Below are 27,670 nucleotides of genomic sequence, written 5' to 3' on the forward strand. Positions count from 1 at the left end.
TATATTCCCATCTATATATTTTATGATTTCAGGTCTTATGTCTAGTTCTTTAATCCATTTTGAGTTGGCTTTTGTGCATGGTGCGTGGTAGTAGTCAAGCGTCATTCTTTTGCATGTAGTGCCCAGTTTTCCCAGCACCATTTTCTTTCTTTCTCCAGTGCATATTCTTTGCTCCTTTGTCAACGATTAGTTGACCATAAATCTGTGGCCTTATTTCTGGATTTTCTATACAGTTCCATGGGTCTGTGTGTCTATTCTTGTTCCAATACCATACAGTTTCTATTAGTACGGCTTTGTAGTATAGTTTGAAATCTGGGCGTGTGATGCCTCCATTTTTTTTTTTTCAAGAGGGTTTTGCTATTTGGGGTTTTTGGTGGCTCCATATGAATTTCATCAATATTTGTTCTATTTCTTTGAAGAATGTCATTTTTTTAAAGATTTATTTATTTATACAAGCACTGGGTACAGTCAGAAGTGCGGGAGGGTGAGAGAATGCACCAGAGCCAGAGTGGGGAACAGAACAGGCAGACTGAAGAAATACACTGCTGAGAGGAGCAGCGGGCAGCACGAGAGGACTGCGTCCCATGCGGGACCCTCGCTGGTGGCCAGGGATCGAATGGGCGCTGCAGAAGCTGTGGGCAGCTCCGCAGCCCAGCGCTCAACCACTGCACCACCAGGGGAGGCCTGTCATTGAATTTTTTATTGGAATAGCATTGAATCTGTAAATTGCTTTGGATAGGGTGGCCATTTTGATAATGTTAATTCTTCCAATCCTTGAGCAGGGGATGTTTTCCCATTTTTCTGTGTCTTCTTCTATTTCTTTTAACAGTGTTTTATAGTTTTCTTTGTATATGTCCTTTACCTCTTTTGTTAGGTTTATTGCCAAGTATTTGATTTTTTTCATTGTCTCCATAATAAAAGGGTTGGTTTTCTTGATTTCTTCTTCCTCAAATTTATTGTTTGTTTATAGGAAAGCTACAGATTTTTGTGTGTTGATTTTGAATCCTGCTACTTTGCTTAACTGATTGATTAGTTTAATTAGTTTTTCTGTGGAGTTTTGGGGTTCTTTATGTATATTATCATATCATCTGCAAATAGTGACAGTTTAAGTTCACCATTAAGAATGATATTGGCTGTGGGTTGTCATACATGGCCTTTATGATGTTGAGGTATGTTCCTTGTATCCTGAGAATTTCAAGGGCCTTTGTCATAAATGGGTGCTGTACTTTGTCGAAAGCTTTCTCAGCATCTATTGATATTATCATATGGTTTTATATTTCTTTTTGTTATTTGTTGGAAGACATTGATTGATTTTCAGATGTTGAACCATCCTTGTGTCCCTGTAATAAATCCTACTTGGTTATGGTGAGTTATCTTAAACATACATTGTTGGATTCTGATAACTAAAATTTTATTGAGGATTTTTGCATCAGTGTTCATTAGGGGGGTTGGCCTGTAGTTTTCTTTTTGTGTGTTGTCCTTGTTTGGTTTTGATATTAGGGTAATGTTGGTCTCATAGAACATGTTTGGTTTATACCTTCCTTCTCAATTTTTTGAATGAGTTTGTGAAGGATAGGGACTAATTCGTTTCTGAATGTTTGGTAGAATTCATTTGTAAACCCATCTGGTCCTGGGCTTTTGTTTTGGGGGAGGTTTTTGGTTACCATTTCAGTTTCACTGCTTGTAATTGGTCTGTTTAGGTGTTCTAGTGTAGGATGATTATAGAGTTGTAGGAATTTGTCCAGCTCTTCTAGATTGTTGAGCTTGTTTGCATACAACTGTTCATAGTAGTTTCTGATTATTTTTGATTTCTGTTGTGTCTGTTGTGATTTCTCCCTTTTCATGTGTGATCCTATTTATTTGTGTTTTCTCCCATTTTTCCTTTGTGAGCCTGGCTAGTGGTTTTTCTATTTTATTTATTTTTTCAAAGAACCAACTTTTGATTTTGTTGATCTTTTGGATGATTTTTTAGTTTCTATTTCATTTATTTCTGCTTTGGTTTTTATTATTTCTTTTCCTCTACTTGTTTTGTAGTTTGTTGTTGTGCTTTTTCTAGTTCTTTGAGCTTTGCAATTAGGTTGTTTCTTTGTGTTTTTTCTTATTTCTTGATGTGAGCCTGTATTGCTATATATTTCCCTCTTAGTACTGCTTTTGCTGCATCCCATACTTTAGGAAATTAGTGTCCTCTTTGTCGTTCAACTCAAAGTATTTTTTAATTTCTTCTTTGATCTCCTCATTAGTGCAGTGGTCTTACAGTAGTGTGGGTTTCAATCTCCGTGAGGTAGGAGAGTTCCTTGCCTTCTTTTTATGGTTTATTTCTAGTTTGATGCCTTCATGGTCAGAGAACATGGTTGTTATGATTTCAATCTTGGTGTATTTGTTGATGTTTGTCTTGTGTCCAGTATGTGATCGATCCTGGAGAACAATCTGTGGGCACTTGAGAAAAATGTGTACTCAGATTTTTTTGGGTGTAGTGTTCTATAGATGTCTGTTAAGCCCAAGCACTCTAGATGCTTATTTAGAGCTTTAGTGTCCTTACTTATTTTTTGTCTCGTTGATCTATCCATTGTTGATAAGTGGTGTGTTGAAGTCTCCTACTGCGTATGTGTTATGTCTGATGTCTGTTTTCACAATGATCATAGTTGTCTGATATATTTTGGTGCTCCTTCATTTGGTGAGTATATGTTAATGATTGTTATTTCTTCTTGAAGTATTGTCCCCTTGATCATAATGTAGTGACCATTGGGGTCTCTTTTTACCTTTTTGAGTTTGAAATCTGTTTTATCTGATATACATACAGCTGTTCCTGCCTTCTTTTATGGTCCATTTGCTCTTAGGATTGTTTTCCATCCTTTTACTTTCAGTCTATTTTTATCTTTTGTAGTTAAGTGAGTTTCCTGGAGACAGCAAAAGGTTGGGTTTTGTTTCTTAATCCAGCCTGCTGCTCTCTTTGTTTTTATTGAAGAGTTTGGTCCGTTTACATTTAGGGTTAATTTTGATATGTTAGCATCTGTATTTACCATTTTGTTTGAATTTTCTCTGGTTTTATTTATTTTTTTTTTAGTATTTTTTTTTTTTGGTCTTGTTTTGTTCTTATTCATCCCTCTGTTAGTTCTGGCTTTGGAACTCCGTGTAGTATTTTTTGGAGTGGGTGTCTAGTCATAATGAATTTCCGGAGTTTCTGTTTGTCTGGGAAGGTCCTTGCTCTTTCTTCATGGAGGAAGGCAAGCTTTGCAGGATAGAGTATTCTTGGCTGGCATTTGTTGTCTTGGAGTCTGTTGACTATGTCCCTCCACTGTCTCCTTGCCCATAGTGTTTCTTCAGAGAAGTCTGATGTCAGCCTGATTGGTTCTCTGTTGTATGTTTTATGTTTCTTCCCTCTTGCCATCTTCATTGTTTTTTCCTTGTCTTGGGTTCTTGGGAGATTTACTATTATGTGTCTTGCTGTATTTTTCCTATCATCATGGAAATTTGGTGTTCTTGCTTCTTGTATGTCTATTTTCAGCTCCTTCTTCATGTTTGGGAAGTTCTCTTCAATTATTTACTTGAATATTTTCTCTGTTCCTATGTCTCTCTCCTCTCCTTCTGGGATTCCTATAACCCTTATATTTCCTTTCCTCATGGAGTCAGATAGTTCCTGAAATCTTTCTTCATTCTTTTTTCTTCGTACTTCTCTTTCCCTTTCTGTTCGGGTCATTTTTATTTCTGTGTCTTTGAGAGTACTTATTCATTCTTCCATTTCATTTATTCTGCTATCACTGCTTTTCCCAGAGTTCTTTAGCTCTTCCATTAATCCTTTGATCTCCTGCATTTCTTTCACTTCCCTCTTTAGGGACTCACTTTTATTCTTCTGATTGTTGATTATTTTTCCCTTATAGCTGTTTTCCTTAATGACTTCTGTCAGTTTTTTAATCACGGAAATTTTAAATTCTCTCTCTGGAAGGCTCAGAAGTTCTTCCAAGTCATTGTTGTTACAATATGGTGGGTGATTTTTACTTTGTGGTGTGTATTCTCCCTGAGGACTTGTTTGGTTACTTGTAGTTTTTCTTCTCCCTGCTGTTTGTTTTCTAATTTGTCCTATGTGTTAGGACACTGTGTCACTGGTACTGGCCAGCATTTTTTTTGGTGTGCTCTTTCTGGGATTTCGGAAACTGGTGGTCCAATCGAGTCAAATACTCTTATGCCAGAAGTCCCTTAGGGCAGTGATACTATGGATATGTTAATGGTTGCTGTCATAGAATATCTCCTCCTTCTGTATTTGTTTAATTCCAAAGGTGTATCATCTTGAAGTCCCACCGACTGCCCTGGATATGGGGTTGCTGTATTTCTCTCTGGGCTCCAAATTACTGGATCCTCCTCTGGGCTCCAACTCCCTGCCAGAAGGGACCTGGCTTGTGGGGGTCTTCAGCTCACCTGGCTGCGGGGGCAGCCATCTCCCAGTTTTAAGCAGTTTTTGTTGAGGTGAAGGTCCCTGTTCTAAAATGGCGAATTGGAAGCACACTTTCCTGCACCAGTGGTCTGTCCTGGCTGTGGCTGCCCACTCCCCCTCTGGGCTCCCACTTCTGGCCAGAAGGGGCCTGGCATGGGGGGTTTTCCCAGCTCACCTCTGGCTGCAGGGGTAGGCTTCTCCCAGTTTCAAGAAATTTTTGATGAGGCGAAGGTCCTATTCTAAAATGGCAAGTCAAAAGCACACTTTCCTCCACCCACAGTCTGCCCTGGTTGTGGCTGCCACCTCCCCCACCCCGCACAACTTTCTTTTTCAAACCGTTTTTCAGTTTGCATTTATTGACTCTTGCCATTTTCACATTTACTTGACATTGTGTCTAAATGCCTGGGATTAATAGAATTTGATTTAAAATAATTTTTTAATAAAGTGTGTAAGTTGAAAACATATCAATTATCTCGTAGAGTTAGGTATTACATATCTACTATTTTCTTAGACACATGGAGTGTATTACAGCTAATCTTCAATTATGACTTTGTTGCAGAAATTGCTCACCTACTCTTGTACTTGAGAACATGGATTTCTAAGTTTATAAATTAACTTAAATCAGAGTCAGGATGTAGCACTGTAGGGATCCAGAATTAGATATTTCTTCCCCAAGGTCCAGTCAAATCCTCTATCCATTCTTACTTGTCTCCCTCTCTACTATATTTATCCTCCTTGAACTCAGAGACTATCCATCCTTATGTCTGTGGCACATAAAGCACCCTTCGCATGGACTTAATATTGTGTGGAGGGGGCCCGATGGTCTGTGGTGGAAAACTGTTGGTGCCTTGGTATGGGTGTGGTGTGGTGACATACACGTGAAAAAGTGTGATCTTATAACTTTCAGTAAAATAGTGTAAACCAATCTTAACTCAAAAAAAAGTAGAAAACAATATGTTAGGTTTCAGAAAAATAAAATTGTTGCCTAGCATTACAAATACAATCCCTTAGATATATTCATTAAAAGATGGCATGTAGTATACAGAAAAAGCATGTCAACAGCATAATATGAACAGTTTGCTCAGCTAGAGTGGAAACCCTAGTGTCTCCAGCTCTGTGGCCAGGCAAGAGGCTCACATGAGATTTGCAAAATGCTTCATTCACAGATAATTTATCCTGGAGATCTCCCATCCATGGCTCTCTTTTTATTATGAGACTCATCAAAAATTTTCAAGAATATGCCTGGTGCTGTGACCTGCAGAATATTTTTCAAAAGGTAGGCATCTAGATTCTTCTACTTCTCTCAATGTTTGGTTATTGCTACTAGTAACCTAGGGAGCAGCTGTAAAATGCCCCTTGGTGAGTTGGCAAACCAGATATCCACCCAACCTATAATGATCTAGAAAACAGCCCTTAAAAAAAAAACATTATTTTGGGCCCTCCCTGGTGGTGCAGTCGGTTGAGCACAGAGCTGGGAAGCTGTCCCCAGCCTCTGCAGTGCGAGTTAGATCCTACCAGCAAGGGAGATGTTCACATGACATGGCAGACCTCTCTTGTCTTGCTCTCTGCTCACCTTAATAGTGTATTTCAGTCAGTCTGCCTGTTCTGTTCCCCACTCTTTCTCTGATGAATCCTCTCACCCTCCTGCACATCTGGCCTGTACTCTGGTTCTTGGGTTCTTGGGTTCTTGTGTGCATGAATAAATAAATCTTAAAAAAAAAAAAAATACCCATTATTTTAACTCCCTCCTGCCCTGAATCAATAAGCAAATAAGCTCTAATTTGCCTGTCTCCACAACAATCCTGTCCAGCAGGAGATTTTGAAAGTGTGGAGGTAAGTCCATGTTTACAGATGCATAATTGTATGACAAGTATATGACCCTTTAACAACTATATGACCCTTTGGCCTTCATTATTTACTTTGCATATTCTTCTGGCTGAGCTGAAGATTCTTCCTCTCAGGGAAAAAAAAAAAAACTACAGATTATCGGGCCTCCCTGGTGGCACAGTGGTTGAGCGCTGGGCTGCGAAGTTGCCCACAGCCTCTGCAGCTCCAGTTTGATCCCCGGCCACTGGGCGACGGTCCTACATGGTGTGCAGACCTCTCCTGCCGTGCCTACTGCTCCCCTCAGCAGTGTGTTTCATCAGTCTGCCTGTTCTGCTCCCCACTCTGGCTCTGGTGAATTCTCTCACCCTCCTGCGCTTCTGACTGTACCCAGTGCTTGTATAAATAAATAAATAAATAAATAAATCTCTTAAAAAAAATCTACAGATTATCTTTCCCATCTAGGTTAAATTCTCATTTGAGCAGATAACAGGTTGCACAGAGATACCTACCACTGACAGAGTTTCTTTGACAAGATGTTTCTACCTCTTTCCAGGACACTAAATGAGTAAGTCACAGCAGTGTCTATGGACAGAAGTATGTGATGGGGCAGTGAGGTTGGGAGGGGAGTGCTGAGTTTCACTTGGGCAAGGGTGTCCAGGTCCCTGAGTAATGAGCAGGGACACTAGAGGAGGCTGCCAGCACATGGCGCCTGCCCGCAGTTCTCCTGAGTTCCGGGGCCCACCCGGGTCAGCCAACACAGAGTGAGAGGCGGCTCTGAGATGATGACAGTGATTGTCAGGTGTTCCTCCCCTTTGCCTCAGCAGAGCACCATGTAGACATGGGATTATGAGCTTTCCTTTCAGTGAGTGTGCACCTCCCCATGGACAGTGATTTCACAGCCTTCACTGTTCTAGTGCACAATTTCATTTTTGTTTGCTTCATTTCCTTTCCCTCTAGGGAGCCAGGAGTTCTGTCGTGCTGTTCCTGCTTTTGGAAATGTGTCTGCAGGAGAGCTTCCCTCAAACATTCAATAAACAGAAAATAAAAATGCAAGATTGTCATGGTTTTCTCTTACGATCCTAAGAAGAAAGGAGGTGAAGTTGAAGTGGGCAATGGATTTGGTGTCCTTAGTTACTATCCATAAATGCTCAACTGGATGACAGCACCATCTTCCTTTCCAGAAACCTTTTTCAGGGCTCTCTGCTTCAGGAATACAGATGCAAATTGCAACAGGCACCTGAATTCTAACGATTTGGATTTAGTAGAGAAGGTGCAGATAATGTAATGAGTGATTTATCCAAAGTCCCAGAGTCCACATAACAGAAATGATGTGTTTCTATCCTTCCTAAGACATTTCAGGGAAACAAAATAGTTTTGACTTCATGCCAGGCAACTATTTGTTACAGCATTGTGGGCAGGACATTACAGTCAGCAAACCTGAAACAATTAGCATGTGATGCCTCTGAATGTCAGGGCAGGTTGCATGAAGATCAGGTCCCTGTGTGCATCAGTATGCCTAGTTTGTGGGGAAACCCCGAGTTGTGGGGAGAAGACCAGGGTGAGGCCAGAGGTGTGGGGGTTAAAGAATTCATAAGAGGCAGACTGAGAAAAAGAACAGGTGAATCGCTTGAAATACACTGATAAAAGAAGAAGCTGGTGAGAACAGAGAAATCTGCATGCCAAGGAGGATTTGAGGCTCTCTTTTATACTGTTTTCAGAGACTTTCTAACTTGGGGACCCAGTTTGCTGCTGGCATGTCTGGTCTCAGGCTCTGGCCCTAAACACAGGAACATGTCTGGCCTGTGCTTCTGTCCCAAGGCATCCTTATTCATTCCCTTGTGTATCCCACCCTCCCAAACCTGCCTGCTGGGTCAGGAGTCGGGGCTTAGTTGTTAACCTTATTCAGTTGTACCCAGACAGCCAGCACTTGCAAGTTAGAAGAGGAACCACTGGGAGAACAGGCTCAGCAGACCTTTCTAATCATAACCCATTAAAAGTGAAAGTGAATCCCTGACTTTGTGAAACCTCCAGAGGTGAACCTGTCACAGGTCTCTTTTAGTCTTTGTCTACTAACCTGCACAAACCTCTTGTGCACAATTGTGCATTCATTCTACTATCACCTGAGACTGCATCTATGATTAGTCACTGCTCAGTGGATATCAGTGCAGGGAACTCCCCCTCAGTGTTAATAGTGTTAATTAAATATGAGGTGGGGCAGAGGCAGTAAAAGAAAAGCAGGAGGGGGGCCTCCCCTGTGGCACAGAGGGATGAGCACAGCGCTGTGAAGCTATACGCTGCCTCTGCAGTGTGGGTTCAATTCCCGGCTGGCCAGGGAGATTTCCACATGGCAAGGCAGACCTCTACTTTTGTGCCTGCTGTTCCCCTAAGCAGTGCTTTTGGTCCATCTCCCTGTTCTGCTCTCCACTCTGTTTCTGGTGAATCCTCTCACCCTCCCGTGCCTCTGGCCTGTACCCCAGCTATTGCATAAATGAAAAATAAATCTTAAAAAAAAAGGCAGGAGGGGAGTGGCCTTGATGTGTCCAGAACTTATATGAACAGGGTGAGATGACACTGAGATGTCAGGGGACAGGGAGGGGAAGCATCCTCCCACCAAAGCTCAGTTCGTACAGTAACAAGTTATGTGGGTGATTCTCATCTCCTTGTCTGGAACTGAACACACCCGTCAGTGTTCACTGTCCCTGATTTGCATTTCTAAGCAAGCAGATGTAGAAACAGTCAGGTGAAGGACGATGGAGAGAGGGGTGTGAGGGCACTAACAAGTGAAAGGAGGCCAAGGTGCCAAAGTACAGGAGCGTGGATTGTCATTTCCACTTGCATTTCACAAAGGAAGAAAAGTTTCACCACACAGTACAGAACAGTCCATTTCCTGTACATGGGGGTTACCTGAAATTGAGTCAGCGGTTTTCTAACCAGTTTTCTATGCTTGGACTAGATGCTCCACCCCCTGAACAAAGGAAAGTTCTAGTCACTTTCATTTTAAAGTCAGTGGCTTTCTTCTAGCAGGAAGCACTGAGGATGTTATCCATAACCCATGAGTAGGGGTTCCTATCTGTTCAGGGTTCAAGGACTTGGGTGTTAGGTCTGGAATAGGCAGAAATAAGGAAAGGGGAGATGAGGTGATAGTGAAGTTGCTGGTGGTTTTCTTTTATGTGTGTGTGTGTGTGTGTGTGTGTGTGTGTTTAGAGAGTGGACTCCTTGGCTTAACTCTGGGAAAATTTCACCAGAGCACCCAGTTCAGCAACATTGGAAAATGTTCTAGGCGAGTTTCTTCACAAGACTTAGATGTTAGTTATCGAAAGGGGAGGTTTATTACAAAAATGGAGAGAAGGAAAAAGGACATTTGTAGACAGAAGTGAGCAGGAAGACTGCCCTGTGGAGGGGGCAGCCTCAGGTTTTATGCTCTTCATTTGGTGGGGAGGGGCTTATCTCTGTGGGGTGCTTTGCATTTGTTGAATTTGAATAGCTATGCAGTATTTGAAAAGGACCTGAGATTCTACATTGGCCCTCAATCCCCACACCCTCACAGCCTCTCTGAGCTCCTGACACCCTCTACAGAAGTCTGAGCAGTGCTTGGGTCTGGGCCTCCTGACCTAAACATTGGAGCATCAGGATTGTCAGTGCCAATAGCTGGGTCCATGGCTCTGGGAATCCCTTCTACCCCCAGCTCCTGTGTGAGTCAGATTCTGGTTTGGTGATGCCTCCTTGTCAAGTTTTCTCCTCTTTTCCTGCACTATTAGCATGAGAGCAGAAGACCCTGCCCTTACTGCTGCTGAGGGAGAGCAGGGGCTCCAGGTATGTCTGAGTCAGGAAAAGTTAATTCCTTCATTTCAGCTTCTGGAATGAAAGGGAGAGTAAACACAAATAGTTTAAGTTGTTTGTGTCAGAGACAAACCTGGTAGTTTCTAAATGCATTCTGAAAACTTCTCTGCTTCTTCTTGTGTCCAAATTATTCATCAGGGCCCTAAACATTGCTCCTACTATCAGACAAAGGAGGCTACAAATCTGCCCAAGTCTTATCTCTGTCCCTGAAACACTTTTATTCTCTTAATAACCCTTCATCAAGTAATATGTAAAAATGTCTGGTGATTTAAGATGGGGTGGAAGGGTCTGGATTCTGAACCCCTGAATTTGAATTTGCTCCCCTACTTACTATTCATACTCTATACTATACACAGAATTGGGGTCAATTACTTTACCTCTCTATTTCTATTTCTATGTAATGCAAATATTAATAGACTTGTTATATGGAGTTATTTCTTCAGCTGAAGCACCATTGGTGTACATTGAGAGTATTTAGGAAGTATTGGGTCCTGTCCTTCAGGTGTAGTTGTCATAGCATACCCCATACCAAAGTACCCCTAGTCCAAAACAAAGTCCGTTGGAACAGGGCAACCCCAATGTGAAATGGCTTGGCCTGAGTGTGGGTCCCCACCTGAGTGATTAAAGGGACTTGTAAAGAGACTCAACTGCAGGCACAACGAAAAAGCTTAATAAAGGGCTTATTTACAAAAAGGGGAAATGAGGAGAGGAATAAGCCTGGGAGAAAGGGAGACATATACATTGCTGAATGAGCCCTACCAGTTCAGCTGAACTGGGTACCAAGAGCATGCTGAAGGTCACTAAAAATCAACAACCCCCCTCGCCCACATGTCTCTGGTTATATCCTAAGCCTGGCTACTTAACTTCACCCTTAGTTCCCAACAATCCTCCCTTTTGTGGTGATCACTTTATGGGATTTGCAGTTCCTGGTGCCTTTGATCTCTGGCCTATGGTAGGGGTGGAGTCCACAAAACTGAGTTTGTGGCGTTTCTTCAGAACATCCTCTGCCCCCCAATATTGAAAATTGATATAAAGCATTTGGCACCAATGGGAGCTCCATTAATATTAACTATTATTATTGAAGCTGTGTTATGGTTAACTACAAAATTATGGCAAAAGGACAGAATTTGAACCCTAGTATGTGAAATTGTTTTATTTAAATGATCTATAAAATAAGGAAAATATTAACTATCTCAGTGGATATTAGTGAAGGTCCAGCATACAAATATTTGTAAAGTATGCAGTACAGAGATTTATAAATGATAAAGATATAATTTATATATCCTTATATATATAGTTGTTCTTAATCATGTTAAGTGCACAAGAAATGTTAACAATCATTAGGTGACTGGTATTAGATCACTTTTACTTATTTATTTATTTTTATTTATTTTATTTATTTTTCCATACAAGAACAGGGTCTAGGCCAGATTGCTGCAAGTGAGTGGATTTACCAGAAATAAAGTGGGGAGTAGAATAGGTAGATCTATGAGATACACTGCTAAGGGGAGCAGCAGCCAAGACAGGAGAGGTCCACAGGACCATGTGGGTCAGCTCCCTTGCTGGGAATCAAACTCATGACTCATGCCACAGTGGCTGGAAATAGCCTGACAGTGCTGAAACTCATCTCCAGCAACACCAGGGAGGACCTGGATCATTAATTAATCATGATTTATAAATTTCCATGTTTCTCATAATAATTGTTCAAAACACTTATTGATAGAATATTCAAGATAACATGGACAATGAGGCAGATGCTTCTGAGCCAAGTTTTTGTTTCAAGTCTTGCCCCATTTTCTTTAGAAAGTATCTTTATGTGTCTAAGCTATCTTCACATCGAGATAGACAGGAAAACTATATTAATAGATTGAGTTTAGAATCAATGAAGCATCTTGCCTTCTCATATACTACAAATCATATCTATGGGGTTAAAATAAAAGTATTACTTTGATTTCTACATTGACCTAAATACTGGAAATTATGCCAGGCCATAATAAGTTATCCTGGCATCAAACCATATAGAAAGGTGATTTTTAGTTCTGAATTTTCAGATTATTTCAATTCTAAATTTTGATCGAGATAAGAACTTAAAGGATAAGGGCTTTGGATGAATTCATTCTTTGATGTGTCTATTCAGCAAGCATATTAGTGCTTGTAAGTATTTTAAGGACTAATTAATGCAGGAATGGGATGTAGATTGAAAGGCATAGCTCCTTTACCCAGGAAATTAAATATAGGGGAAAAACTCTATAGTCTGGGGGAGGAATGTGTAGTCAGACAAGAATGTGGATGTTCCGTGGAGGCAGATCATACACTATTGTGAGAAAAACAGAAAGAGAAATTGAATGCAGTGGATTGCCAGAAGTTGGTATTAGGCCCAAAGTTACAGAGGAGAGCTCAGAAGCTACCAAAAAACCTGAAGTGGTGATGAAACTTGAAACACAGCCTCATATGAGAGTGATGGGCTGAGAACACCACAGGAAGAATGAAATGGTGTAGATGGAAGGGAGTTGCTATACTCTTTAGCAGGCTTTGCAAGGGTCTTCCACATTCCAGGGGGTTCTCTTAGGACAGCAAAATTCTTTCTAAGCTGTACCCACAGGTGAAGTAATAATTTTATTTCTCACAGGAAGCAAAAAATTCAAAGATCTACTGGAGGCTTACAAATATGTGGGGAAATTCAATCATTCATAGAATACAGATGTCCAGGAAAAGGAAGAAGCATGGAGGAAAGCAGTAGAGGCCGATCCTGCAGACAGAAATTTAGTCAAGTTGTACTTAATATGCAAGACAAACCTCAGAAGAGCGAATGACTTCCTACAAATCATCCGACATGCCAACATTTCCACCTGGACAGAAGGTTTTCACAAATTTTCTAGCATCTATTTTGCTCCACTGAAATACACTGCTGAAGGGAGCAGCGGGTGAGACAGGAGTGGTCTGCTGTGCCTTGTGGGTCACCTCCCTGGCCGGGGATTGAACTCATGCTGTGGTAATTGTGGATAGCTGCATAGTGCTGATGCTCAACTCCTTGTGCCACCAGGGAGGCCCCTCACTGCTTTCTCTTAAACTTTGATTAGGGGTGAGGAAAATTGGATTTTTTTTTTAAGTCAGAAATAATTCATCATACGGTGATCAGAACTGAAGTAGTGGGAACTTCAAAGCTTTAAAAACCCCACCAATCAGCACAAACATTGAACTAAACTGAAATATCCTAGCCGGCTACAGAATCGTGGCAGACAGAAGGAGGGATGACATTCTGTGACATGTCCAGTGGCTCCCTCAGCTCTGCCTGCACATGTACCCTCCAGAGCAACCCCAGGATACCAAAAGGATTCTGGGCCAGGAGGCCAGGAAGTGAGGTGTGCTGGTCAGTAGAATATGAAAACACCTGGCCAGGCCTTTGATGTGAATATACTTCTGAGGGTTTAGAACATCATATGCACTGAATGGGGTGGGCAGTCATCAAAGGTATTTGCTTATCTTAACAAACTTGCATCTCTATGTATACTCTGTGCTGGCTGATGCTCTTTAGTGAGAGAGCTAACCACTTGAATTCAGGTGAGAGGACTCTGCCTTCTCCCAGGTCAATCATTAGCTTTTTGTATCCATTTCATGATTTTCCTGATCATTTCATTACCTAACAGTTAAGACTCAGGTACTAAAATTTTTATGTACATCCCTGATTCTCTTACTTCTTTCTGATGCGCTACCAGGCTAATAGGAGTTCCTGTAGGATAGCAAGCTGTACCATATCCATTGTCTTGAAATTTAAGGATTCATGTTCATGGTAATTTTACTTTCATATCTAAGAGAAGAATCCTATGGAATTCCCAATTTTATCTGCAAACACTATATTTATAATGTTCTAGGGGAAATATTTATTAAATTTAAGTGTTCACCAATAGCATACATTGCAAAAAAGGATAGAAATTTCAGTGGGAACACATTACCCTGGCCAGGAGTATTCCAGGATACTAGATTGCTTCATGCTGGCAGTATTTTCCAGATTGTGAAGGGAAATCAAGGTCACAATATAATCAAGTAAAAGAAATATTCAGAAATGGTGGTATCTTAAAGCTTCAAAATTTCCTGCATTTGCACAGCTTTTAGCTTTCATGCTCTTAACATCACTTTTCCGAAAGTCACTTATTAAAAAAAGCATTATTCAAAAACATAGAGAATGAATGAGTAAAGTAGAGATATATAAATTGTGGGAACAAACTTTTATATAGGGTAATTATTAACATGTTACCCTATATAACATGTAGGGTATATAACATTCCCATTATAACTGCACATTAAGGTGTCTTCTCATGAACAAAACTTTGCTTTCATTTGCTCTTCGTAAAAATCCTTTTTGATTTCACCTTGTGACTTCCTCCTCCACCTCCAAGGGAGGGTTCTGGCCTTTCCCGCTCTCTTGTACAACCTCATCAGATGAGGACAGCCCATGCCTGATCCTGGTACATTTCCCTAGTGATTAGGTCAGGATGGTTCAGAAGCAAACTTTTCCTCCCATTTTAAACATGGGTTGAAAATATGGCTGTTTGTTCAGCAATTTGGAGACCAGGACTTCAGAGTATGTTAAGAGTCTCTGAAATAAAAGTGTCCCTTTCACCGAGGGTAGAGAGCTCTGGTTACTAGACAGAATTTCTCCTTTACATAGCTCACTGCCCCACATGATGAAGACGCAGAGAAGTGCATCTATTCTGGGAAGGTTACCGTTCAGGCTGAGGTTGCTAAAAAATAGAATCGCTGGGTTGTGTAGGATTCAGTATTAGTGTTTGTTTTTTATATCTGCTGTTTTGTGTGGATAAGGAATCACAATTGGGTAGCCAGTGTGACTATTAAGAACTTGAATTGGGGCTATTAACATCTGTGGGTTATTAATGCATAATATTTGATATATTATATAGAACAAATATATGATTACATTACTATCCTGTTTGTTTTCTTTTTATGTGGACATAAGACAATTTAAAATTTAAAGTATGGCTCAATTATATTTCTAATGACATTTATTTATTCAGTATACTTTTGCTCAGAGACAACAGTCAGTCCATATGGGTGAGTAGGCATTGTAGAGTAAAATTACTGGAAAAATAAAACTTCCTGCTAATTATGAGAAGTATACATTTAACCCCATGTCATCAGGGTTTTTGTCCTTAGAAATATCAGAATATGTGATTGTGTTTTGGCGATATTACATTTTTCTTTTGGGGGATAGATTGGCTTTCTCTAGGGCCTCCCTGGTGGCACAAAGGATTAAGCACTTTCACAGAGAAAGCACTGTGAAGCTATCTGCAGCCTCTGCAGCATAAGATCTATCCCTTGCCAGGGAGCTGACCCACATGGTGCAGCAGACCTCTCCTGTCTCACCCGCTGCTCCCCTCAGCAGTGTATTTCAGTCAGTCTGCCTGTTCTGTTCCCCACTCTGCCTCTGGTGAATCTTCTCACCCCCCCCCACACCTGGCCTGTACCCAGTTCTTATATGCTTTATAAATAAATCTTTAAAAAAAAATCTGCTTTCTCTATAGACATTTCTCCCTGCTGCCCTAATCATAATACAAATATTCTTGTACTATAAATCAGCTGCAACTACAGCCCTACATGTTAAGAAATGTTATTTCCAGAATTTCCCTTTCTATTAATATTCTTAGTTGTTAACTGGATTAATAATCAGAGAAGCTGCTGTGGTAATTTATATTATGTATGTATCCTGCAGTTTCTCCAGAGCTCATGGCCAGGTCACCTGAATCAGTGAAATATATAGAAGCCATGAAGCTTTGTCCTCATGGGGAATTCCTGAGAACAAGTGAAAAAAGGGCAGGAGAGGTAAGGTGTTCTGCCATGAAGTAGAGAATGAGAAGGAATTGTTTTCACTAAATACACATCAATAAAGTACATATAACTGGTGGGGGGATGGGGTGGTGTGGTCTTTTTCAGAGATGCTTTAAGCAAAGAGGAGTCATGAGACTTTACACAGATTCCATTCTCTTTTCAACCCCATGAGAAAATGCAAATATCTGACTGAGCATTTATTTGTTTTCTTTTTTTTTTTTAGGATTTATGACATTTTTGTCTGTAGAATGGACTCAAAATATTTTTATAAGACAACATGGCTGAGTAGTAAGTACTTCCATTCTAGTGAAAAAGCCTAGGCACAAAACATATTTAAAAATATAATTACTGTCTTATAATTTTATCATTACTGTTTTATATTTTTATTTCTATAGGTCCGTTACCTCTTTTGTTAGGTTTATTCCCAGGTATTTCACTTTTTTTTTTTGTTTCAATTATAAAAAGGATGGCTTTCTTTATTTCTTCTTCTTCAGATTGATTGCTTATATATAGGAAGGCTATACTGATTTTTGTATGTTGATATTTTATCCTGCTACTTTACTAAACTGGTTGATTATTTTGATTAGTTTTTCTGTGGAGTTTTAGGATTCTCTATTGTATTACCATATTATCTGCAAATAGTGATAGTTTTACTTCTTCTTTCCCTACTTGGATTCTTTGTATGTCTTTCTCTTGTCTACTGCCATGCTAGGACTTCAGTATTATATTGAAAAACATTGGCAAGAGTGGACATCCTTGCTTTGTTATTGTTCTTAAAGGAAAGGCTTTCAGCTTTTCACCATAGAGAATAATAATGACTATGGGCTTCTCGTATATGGCTTTTATCATGTTAAGGTATGTTCTTTCTATCCCGATAATTTCAAGAGCCTTCATCATAAATGGATGTTGAACTTTGTTATTTGCTTTCTCAGCATCTATTGATGTGATCATATGTTTTTTATTTTTCTTTTTGTTGATGTGTTGGATTATATTAATTGATTTTCATATGTTGCACCTTCCTTGTGCCACTGGAATAAATCCCACTTGATTGTGGTATATATTCTTTTGATGTATTGTTGTAGTCTGTTGGTGAGGATTTTATTGAGGATTTTGGCTTTAATGTTCATCAGGGAAACTGGCTTCTAGCTTGTGTGTGTGTGTGTGTGTGTGTGTTGTCTTTCTTTGGGTTTGGTATTAGCCTAATGTTGGCGGCTTCATAGAACTTTTATGATAGTATTACTTCTTTTTTTTTTTTTTTTTAAGATTTATTTATTTATTTATATAAGCTCAGGAGGGTGAGAGAATTCACCAGAGCCAGAGAAGGGAGCAGAACAGGCAGACTGATGAAGTACACTGCTGAGGGGAGCAGCGGGCGGCAGGAAAGGTCTGTGCTCCATGTGGGACCCTCTTCCGGTGGCCGGGGAGCAGCCGGGAATCGAACCGGCACTGCAGAGGCTGCAGGCAGCTTCGCAACCCAGCGCTCAACCGCTGTGCCATCGGGGAGGTCCGATAGTATTGCTTTGTTCTCAATTTTTTGAAAGAGTTTGTGTAGGATAGGCACTAATTCATTTCTGAATATTTGGTAGAATTAATTTGTGAAGGCATCTGGTCCTGGACTTTTGTTTTGGGGTTTGTTTTGATTACTGCTTCCATTTCACAGCTTGTAATTGGTCTATTTAGGTATTCTATTTCTTATTTATCTAGCTTTGGATGATTATATATTTCTAGGAATTTGTCAATCTCTTCTAGATTGTTGAACTTGTTTGCATATAAATGTTCATAGTAATCTCTGATTATCTTTTGATTTCTACAGTCTGTTATGATTTCTCCTCTTTTGTTCTTGAGCCTAAAAATAAAAATTCCTTATGCTTTGGTTCTTACTTAGATTCTCTCTCTGCCTCTACAGACAACAAACACCCAGATTACCAAATATTGACCCAGACCTGAAGGAAAAAAACACACCAAAAGACACAGGAACTGTAGTAAACCTCACTGAAATAAGTCAGAAGGAAAAAGAAAAAAAAATATTGGATGAATATAGGGGAACCAAATAAGACATCAGGGGAAAAATTAATAACAATACAAAACACTTTATCCTGTATAGTAATTTGTGTACAGACTCTTGTTTTAGGACAGTTCTCACAGTGTAGCTCATGGGACACTTAGATTCTGCCCTAGGTTGCCCATTTATGGCTCATAAATTCTATCAAGCTTCTATGCTAGTACAACAGTTTTTCTTTGGTCAAAATAGTTAACAATGGGTACAAGGAGTTTAGAACCAACAATATTTTTACTCATTTGTTACAACTTTATATCATATTAGAAGCATGTTATTTGTTCCCTTCTCAGGAACATACTTGAAATTATATTTGGTTATGTTTTTCTGAACATTTAAACTATCTGCTCACTTCATCTTTCAACCCTGGTTTCTAACGTCAGTTGAATAATTTCATAGATATTTCCAAAGAACAGCTTTATAACTGCATTAGTCCAAAAGACTCACATTTGGGGATTGAAGTCTTTGTTCGATTAATTATTATACACTTACTACATTCCAGGTTCTGTTCAGGGTGTGTAGGATATAATAGTGACATATTTAAAGAGTGCTTGCTACAGAAAGCTCAACATTTATTCAGTGGATACAGATTCAAAATTCACAACAATATGTATAGCATATATAGAAGAATGATAAAAGACAGGGAACTAAGATAGGGAGCTACCCACATGGCACAGCAGATGTCCCCTGGCTCACCCTCTGCTCCCCTCAGCAGTGTATTTCAGTTGATATGCATGTTCTGTTCCAACTCTGTCTCTGGTGAATCCTCTCAACCCTCAAAATTCAGACTGTACTCAGCTGTTGTATACGTAAATAATTAAAACTTAAAAAAAAAAGCTAAGACAAAAGGAGATTATAGAGACACAAAATGATGGATGCGACTGTGTTACAGATTATTCAGGAGAGGTTTCATTGAAATGGTGAAATCAGAGCAAAGTGGAGAGTAGGGGAGTGACTTCTGGTTCTCTGTGAGAAAGTGTCCTTGCACAGGGAACAGCATGTGAAAATGCCCTGATGTGGAATTGTGCATAACAGGTTTTGAAAATGCAAGAAGGCAGTAGATGGGAGAGTGGGGAAAATGGCAGAAGCATTTTCGGAAAAATGGTGAACAACCTGATGACATGGGCCTCGGTGATCACAAGGTAAAGATTTTAGACATGTTTTCCTGATTGATACAGTGTACACATCAAGTATTCAAGGAAAAATAATATAACCTAACTTATATTTACAAAGATCACCAGGAGTACTTTTTGGTGGATACACAGGGTCACAGAGAGAATCCAAGGGGCATGGTGAAGGCTAAGGGAAAGGGATGGGAGACTCACAATATGAGATGTGTGCAGAGTCTAGGGATAACTGCCTTAACCTTGGTTCTTTTTCTCTGTTTCAGGAAAGCACATCAGTCCAGCGCCTCTTTATCCACTACAGGAACACCTCAACTCGTACATTACCCATAGTTTCCTTTTTAATTGTCAAATACAAATGAAATGGAACAAATGTGTCCTCTAATAGAGAAGAGAGTTTCAATGAAAATGGTGGGAATGGAAATAAAGTGGAGGAAGCTAAGTGTCTTTTCTAGCTGTGTGGCTCACATAGCACCTTGACTTCACTGAGTGAAGAGACCTGCCCTCAAAATGGTGAAAGAAGGGTTTCCCCTGGAGGCGCAGCAGTTGACTGCTGGGCTGCGAAGCTGCCCATAGCCTCTGCAGCGCCAGTTCGGTTCGATCCCTGGCCGCGGGCGAGGGTCCCACATGGTGCAACAGACCTCTCCTGCTGAGCTCGCTGCTCCCCTCAGCAGTGTATTTTGTCGGTCTGCCTGTTCTGTTCCCCGCTCTGGCTCTGGTGGATTCTCTCACCCTCCCATGCTTCTGACTGTACCCAGTGCTTGTATGAATAAATAAGTAAATCTTAAAAAAAAAAAAAGTAGAAAGAAGATGGTGCCCATCTGGATCTCAGAACTATAAAGTATTCATCTTTTCATCTGTGCACACAAGAATCAAGAATCCCTGGATCTAGAATAGCACAGGAGAAGTTTTCTAATTGAATACAAGCACACCTTGGAGGTGAGGTCGCTGAAGACTGTATGGCTGTGGGAATTGCTTAAAGTCACACAGCACTGAAGACTGCTAAATCAACTGACTCCTCTATACTAAAAGATTTCTCTATGAGGTTTTGAAAACATTCTCAAGCCCTGGGCCTCTCTGGTGGTGCAGGCGGTTGAATGCCACACCACAAAGCTGTCCACAGCCTCTGCAGTGCCAGTTCCATGCCAGCCTACTGGTGAGGGTCCCACATGGTGCAGCAGACCTCTCCTGTCTCACCCACTGCTCCCCTCAGCAGTGTATTTCATCAGTCTGCCTGTTCTGCTCCCCACTCTGTCTCTGGTGAACCCTCTCACCCTCCTGCACATCTGGCCTATACCCCAGCTCTTGTATAAATGAATAAAAAATCTGAAAAAAAATTCTCAAGCCCTGTGGCTACTATATCAACTAAGTTATGGGAATGGTTTAAATTCTTCGTTGTCTTTTCAACATTGTTCATTCACAGAACCTTCATCAGCAAAATATTTCTATGTCAAGAACCCACTTTTCTGCTCATCCGTAAGAAGTAACTCCTTATCCATTTATGTTTTATCATGAGAATTGAGCAATCCAGTCACATTTTCAGGCAACACTTCTAATTCTAGTTCTTTTGCTGTTTCCATCGCACCTGTAGATTCTTCGTCCACTGAAGCCTTGAACCCCTCAAATTTATCTATAATGGCAGGAGGACTTTTCACTTATGACTGATATCCTGATACCCAGAACAGTGTTTGTCATGGAGAAGGAGGAGATTATTTCTCTAGCTACCTGCCAAATAAATGAAGACGCACGAGAATTCTCACAAATGTATGCTTATTGATAAGCTGCACATGATTAGCCATCGCTACTTTTTGTAGTTTGAAATAATTATATTAAAAATAATAGCTCACTGTGCCTTCCTGGTGGCACAAGTGGTTAGGTCTCAGCACTATGAGTTGTCGACAGCCACTGCAGCATGAGTTGGACCCCAGGCCAGGGAGCTAGCTATGGTGCAGCAGACCATTCCTGCCTTGCCTGATGCTCCCCTCTACAGTGGATTTCAGTCAGTCTGCCTGTTCTGCTCCCCGCTCTGTCTCTGGTGAATCCTCTCTAACCCTGCCTCCACCTCTGGCCTATATCTCAGCTCTTGTATAAATAAAATAATTGTTTAAAAAAATTGAAAATAACAGCTCGCTTATTGTGTGTTTTCCATGTGCCAGGCCAGGATCTATGTGTTTTCCACGTATTCAATGCTTAGTGTTCAAAACTGTAGGTCGGAGCTATTAATGAAATTATTTCTTTCATAGGGGAACCAGAGCATGAAAAGTTCAATACCTTGCCCAGGAACGAATGGTTAAAATTCTAAGTCCAACATTGTGAGCCCAGAGCCTCACTTCAGTTTCTAAAAATGTTCCCTTCAAAAGAGCCATCTGAAAAGGAAGAGTTTCAGATGAGAAAAGACTTCAAGTTTCTTAAAAGCAAAACACTTTGGAGGGACTCCGAGCTCCTAGAACACAGTCCAGAGCTAGGGGATGGGACACAGGACTCAGCAGTTCTGTTCTACCAGTGCTTTTAGAATCAAATGTCTGTGTCTTGCTTTCTAAACTATTCTGCTGAAAACCTAATGCCCGAGGCACTATTAGGGCCCAGCACATTTGGGATGTGAGTAGATGAGCGCAAAATCCACATGACGATTATTTGTGCCAAAAGAGTCTCTAGAGAGATCTCCAGTCCTGTCAACCATGTAAAGACACAGTGAGAAATCAGCAGTCTGTAACCCTAAAAGGGCTGTCCCTCACTTCAGCAACTGGAAACCAGGTCAGCAAAACTGTGAGAAATGAATTTATCTTGGTCATCAGCTGTCCTGTCTGGCTGTGGTGGTTTCTTGTAGGAAGATGGCTGCACTAAAAAAACAAAGGATGGGGCATCCCCGGTGGTGCAGTGGTTGAGCGCTGGGTTGCGAAGCTGCCCGCAAGTCTCTGCAGCGCTGGTTCGATCCCCGGCTGCTCCCGGCCACTGGAGGAGAGTCCCACATGGTGTGCAGACCTCTCCTGCTGCCCGCTGCTCCCCTCAGCAGTGTGCCTTGGTCCTTCTGCCTGCTATGCTCCCCGCTCTGGCTCTGGTGAATTCTCTCACCCTCCCGCACTTCTGACTGTACCCAGTGCTTGTATAAATAAATAAATAAATAAATCTTAAAAAAAAAGAAAAAGGATAAGTTGTTGTCCAGTGACACTTCCTAATGAAAGGGAGACTCATTATTCTTTAATTGTACACATATTTTCAACATCTTTCTTCTTCTGGAGCTCCATTCCCTTTCTAACCTTGCTTGATTCAAATACTGGTGAGGAAATTTCCCAAGGATACACTAACTGATACACTCTAACTTTAAGAGACCTAATTAAGCCTTTGAGGGAAAAAAAAAAAAAAAAAAAGGACATGCAAAGAACAGTAGCGGTTTCTCAACACTCACACCCTGCGAAAAGGAAAGTGGAACCTGCTTTCAGTTTCATACTGCACACCAAGCTTAACAACGAAAAGCCATGGCAGGTGAGTTTTACCCTCAAAGGACATGCGTTGGGAAAAGAAATAGCTGGGGAAGGGGCAGGATTTTTTGAAAGTCTTTAAGTTGATTCTGTGAATGTCTCCTTGAGCAGAACAGAGGGAGTGGGACCAGATGGCAGAGGGCCGGCAAAGAGACAGGCCAGGCCCGGAAGACTATCAGACTTTAGAAAGGAAACACGGGGGGGGAGGGGCAGAGAGGTGTTTCTGGGGTAATCTTCTGTCATCGTGCTGTCTCCCCTGAATTCTACAGTAGCATATACTTCAGTGCATGGAGGGGGCACAGTCAGAGAGGACAGGGGTGTGCAACTGTTGTTCCCATAGGCAATGGTCTCTCCGGGTTCATTATTTTAGTATACAGAGATCAATAAGCATGGACACGTTAGTATGGTGCCTGCTGTCAGGTAGTCTATGGAGATGCACATCTCAGACGGCAGGCTCTTGGTGAGCACACATGGGTAATAAGAATTACTCCCCACCCAGCCAGAATCAGGATTACTGAGCTGTGTCTAAAGGGGCATTCTCTTGAGTAAGTCTGGAGGAGGCTATTCCCCATTGCTGAGAGGGAAGGGGCTGATTTCCTGACTTGAGGAATTCTCGTGCTTCAAACAGACCAGGTCCTCCGGGAGAAGAGGAAACAGTTTGTCCATTCAGTGTCCCCAGGCACCATCAACGGCTTGCTGGATGAACTTTTAGAGAAAAAAGTGCTGAACCAGGAAGAAATGGAGAAAATAAGAGTTGAAAATGCAACTGTCATGGATAAGGCTCGAGCTTTGATGGACTCTGTCCTTCGGAAAGGGCCCCGGGCATGCCAGATTTGTATTGATTTTATTTGTGAAGATGACCCCCACCTAGCAGGGACGCTGGGGCTCTCCTCAAGTGCATGTCAGGGGAATTGATGGTCACCTAGGCCTGTGTATTTGTGTCCATCATTTGATTTCTTCATCCATCAAGATAGTTTACAGGCGCATCTGAAGCTCTGGCTCAGGTCTGCATCTCTCCATCACAGACCTATTATATGACCCCTTCTGTTTCCTGTGTCCTGTGCCTTTTGCCTACGTGCCTTTGGCCTTTCTTTTGATTAAAGTTCAATTCTTGTCCTTACTATGTGTTCATTCATTTGCTGAAGTGGGTGGTGTTTTTAACAGGGAATATCCAACAGATTGGCCAAGTTTCTTCAGATGCTATAGGGTAAGGTAAAAGGTATCAGGCTTTTCTGCCCTCCCACCATCAGGATAGATGAGGGAACCCTGTGATCCTGAATGCATGCCTCATGGTGGCCACCTGAAGTGGGTACACCTGCGCAAAGACTGTGCTTTTAAGGGCGGCATCACAGGGATGCCAGAAGCTGAGAAAGCAGCAGCGGAAGCTGAAGAGAAGCCGGGATCACCAGAGAGCCTGGGTAGAGTGAGGATTTGCTGGGGGCTCGGGAGGCCTGCCAGCCTCCCGGCCCCCCAGCACCCCTGCCTGCCATATGCCTGGTGAACCCCAATAAAAGACATGCAAAAACCCACTAAGGACTCTGACTCCTCCTTTACCCCGTCTGCATGGGATTAGAAAATCTGCACCGTGTCCAGTCCTGCCCTGACAATTGGCGTAGTCGGCAGGATGATCCATGCAGACGGGTATTGGAGCCGTCTGAAGACCTGGAGGGACTAAGGAGTAACAGACTTTGCCTGTGACGACGCTGGAGGTGCCATGACGGCGCAGAAGGTGACACCGTCCAGGAGCTGCGGGACGAGACCTCAGCTGGAGGAGGAGACACCCGAGAGGACCAGCCAACGACCCCTGAGGCAGCAAGAATCATCGGCGAAGAAGGACAACAATTCCAATCCCGCCAGTGCTGATGCAGGGAGAGGCCAACGGACTTGGACTGATGGACTCAGACTGATGAACTTGGACTGACAATCCCGCCAGAAGGCGAGGGACCTTGCAGGTTGATATGTTTTGGGAACCTGGGGGTGAAACAGTTTCATTTGTAAACCCCAGGAGATGGGAATCTGGGGGTGGCCAGTAGGCCTTGATGGCCAAAAGCAGCCTATGTATGCCCAGCAGCCAGACAGAGGAGAAAAGCCAACTGAGAAGGCAAAAGCTGGTGTTGATGCTAGGTTGAGAAGCCCTGAGTGGCTGTTAAGCAAGCCTGAGTATGCTGAAGACCTGTGAGTCTCGTAAAATCACCTGAGGGTGATGCCCTGCTCATTCTTGAGTGAGGGTGAGGAACTGAGGAACCTGTCCTTGTGGGATGGGTGGGGAACGTGGCTTGGGGTGGAGGCCAAGCCAAATGTAGAGTTTGTATCCCTTACCCATGTGTTTGTGCAGTGGGTTGGCCTGAATGCAGGGGTCTGCAAGTCGCATTGGTGGCTATGAAGGCCGAGTGTCGGAGCGACTGCAGACAGAAACCCTGAGGGTTGGCGATTACCCCCAACAGAATAGAATCACCAATCCCAGAGCTAGTGCATCCTGGGGGTGGATGCTGTGTGTGGCTTGTAGCCGAGACTACAGCCAGAGAAGGCCAGAAAGCCTGATGGCTCCTGGTGTGTTATAGTAGATGCCGTGAGTGGTTCCCCTCCCTCATATGAGCAGTGCCTTTGGCAGCAGATTTGGTGGCTCATCTGCTGGTACCAATAATTGTCTTTTGCACTAGGTTGGGGCCCTGCCTGGACTTATTTGTGTTCTGTTGTACTTTGTTATATTGTGATGTATTTGCTTTTGTGGGCCATGGCTACATTGTTTGTTTGCTTAGAAAATTGTATATATATGTAGACTATATGGCAGAAAACCCTGAGGGGGTGGACTGTAGGATAAGGTAAAGGTATCAGGCTTTTCTGCCCTCCCACCATGCCTAGTGAACCCCAATAAAAGACCTGCAAAAACCCACTAAGGACTTTGACTCCTCCTTTACCCAGTCTGCATGGGAACAGAAAACCTGCACCGTGTCCAGTCCTGCCCTTACAGATGCCTAGTGCCCCCCCCCCCTTTTTTAAGATTTATTTATTGACCCTTTGTAAAGGGCAGGAATGGCCACTGAGCAGGTTTTCTGATCCAGTAGACCAGGTAAAGGAGGAGTCAGAGTCCTCAGTGGCTTTTTGCAGCTCTTTTATTGGGATTTAGAGGGTACGTGGCAGGCAGGGGTGCAGGGGGGCCGGAAGGCTGGCAGTCCCCCCAGCCCCCAGTAAGTTTTCACTCTTTCTGGGCTCTCGGCGTTCTCTCTGCTTCTCTGCTCTCGACTTCTGTTCTGCTTCTTTCTTGGCTTCTTCTGGCATCCCTGTGATGCTGCCCTTAAAAGGCCAGTCTCTCCGCCCAAGTGTACCCACTTCAGGTGCCCGCCATCAGGCATGCATTCAGGACCACAGGGTTCCCTCATCTATCCTAATGGCAGGAGGGCAGAAAAGCCTGATATCTTTTACCTACCCTACACCCTCCTTGGTGGCGCAACAGGTTAAGCATTAGCACTATGAGGCAATCCGTAATTACTATAGCTCGAATTCGATCCCCAGGCATGGTGGTGAACCACATGGTACAGCAGACCTCTCCTGTCTCACCACTGCCCCCTCAGCAGTGTACTTCAGTGGATCTGCCTGTTCTGCTCCCCAATCTGTCTCTGGCCTATACCCCCACTCTTGTATGTATAAATAAGTAAATCTTAAAAAATATTTATTTATGCATATGAGAACTGGGGTACAGACCAGAGGTGCAGGGATGGTGAGAGGATTCACCAGAGACAGAGGAGGGAACAGAAAAGGTAGGTCTACTGAAATATGCTACCTAGGAGAGCAGCGGGTGAGATAGGAGCGGTCTGATGAGCCATGTGGGTTAGCTTCCTGGCTGGGGCTCGAACTCATGCTGAGGTGGCTGCCAATAGCTTCATAGTGCTGAGACTTAACCCCTTGTGCCACCAGAGAGGCCCCAAAGTGCCTATTTCAATGCCCATCTTTCCTCAGGTTCACAACTTGGAAATTCTCTTAATACAAGAGAACCCCATCTGCCTTCTCAGGTGATGGCAATTTCAAAGCATGGATATTTTTTGTTCTCCATCTTGCTTGATATTTAATTACAAATTCATGGGATGAACCTGGGGAGGGACTGTGGCTCATACTTAATGACTGATCCCACACCTTCTCTCAATCTATTACTGATTTGGCGAAAGCCATTCCTACAGCTTCACTCTCTCAGGTTTACTCTAACACAGTCTGATTCTTTCCTGAACCCTCACCACACACTCATAAGCTGGTGCCTGCTACACAGGTTCACTCTCGTCTCCCGCTGATTCCTTCTTACATTGCCCAGAGCTGCACTAGCCATTCTTTTGCCCACTTGCTTCTCCTCCCCTCCCCCTGTCTTGGTTAGTGGCACACCATCAAGCAGGTGTCAAACCAGAGCTGAACTTCAACACTTCTCTCCAATACCCGACATTTAAGCAGTGGTCACGTTTTTGCTTTCTCTCTCTCGAACACCCAGAGGGTCACTCCACACTCGCTTCTACTGTATTTCACAACCCCTATCTACACAGGGCCCTGTGATTCTCAATCATAATTGTAGGAAGGTAAAAAGTATCAGGCTTTTCTTCCCTCCCTCCATTAGGATAGATGATGGATCCTTGTAGTCCTGAATGCATGCCTGATGGCGGGCACCTGGAGTAGGGTGTAGGCATATGTAGATGGGATTCACCTGGGCTAAGACTGGGCTTATAAGGGCAGCATCACGGGGGCGCCAGCAGAAAAGAGCAGAACAGCAGAGCAAAAGAGAATGAAAGAATAGAACAGCAGAGAAGCAAGGCCACGAGAGAACTCCAAAGAGCCCAGAAAGAATGAGTACTCTCTGGGGCCTGCAAGACTGGCTGGCTGGCTGGCCTCCCAAACCCCTGATCACCCTTGCCTGCGATGTACCCAGTAAAATCTCAATAAAGCCTGCAAAAGCCATCAAGGGCTCGAGGACTCCTCCTTCATCCCGTCTGCTCGGGTCGTAGAGATCCTGCTTCATGTCCTCCTGCCATTATATTTGGCAAAAGTTGGCAAGATAATCCGAAGCAGACAGGTATGGAGTTCTCTGAATACC

General features: G+C 42.5%; 1 protein-coding gene across 1 annotated transcript in view; it reads left to right on the top strand.

Annotated features, from left to right (window-relative positions):
* Positions 1–22,539: 22,539 nt before the first annotated feature.
* The window catches only part of LOC119240906 (caspase-1-like), a 76,112-nt gene continuing 70,981 nt past the window's right edge, over positions 22,540–27,670 (top strand). Inside the window, 2 exon segments of the mRNA XM_054693240.1 lie at positions 22,540–22,603; positions 23,228–23,434. Coding sequence (XP_054549215.1) covers positions 22,597–22,603; positions 23,228–23,434 — 214 coding nt within the window. The 5' untranslated portion in view covers positions 22,540–22,596.

The sequence above is a fragment of the Talpa occidentalis genome, unplaced genomic scaffold, assembly GCF_014898055.3.
Source record: "Talpa occidentalis isolate TD23 unplaced genomic scaffold, MPIMG_talOcc4v2.1 talOcc4.12, whole genome shotgun sequence".
Taxonomy (NCBI): Eukaryota; Metazoa; Chordata; class Mammalia; order Eulipotyphla; family Talpidae; genus Talpa; species Talpa occidentalis.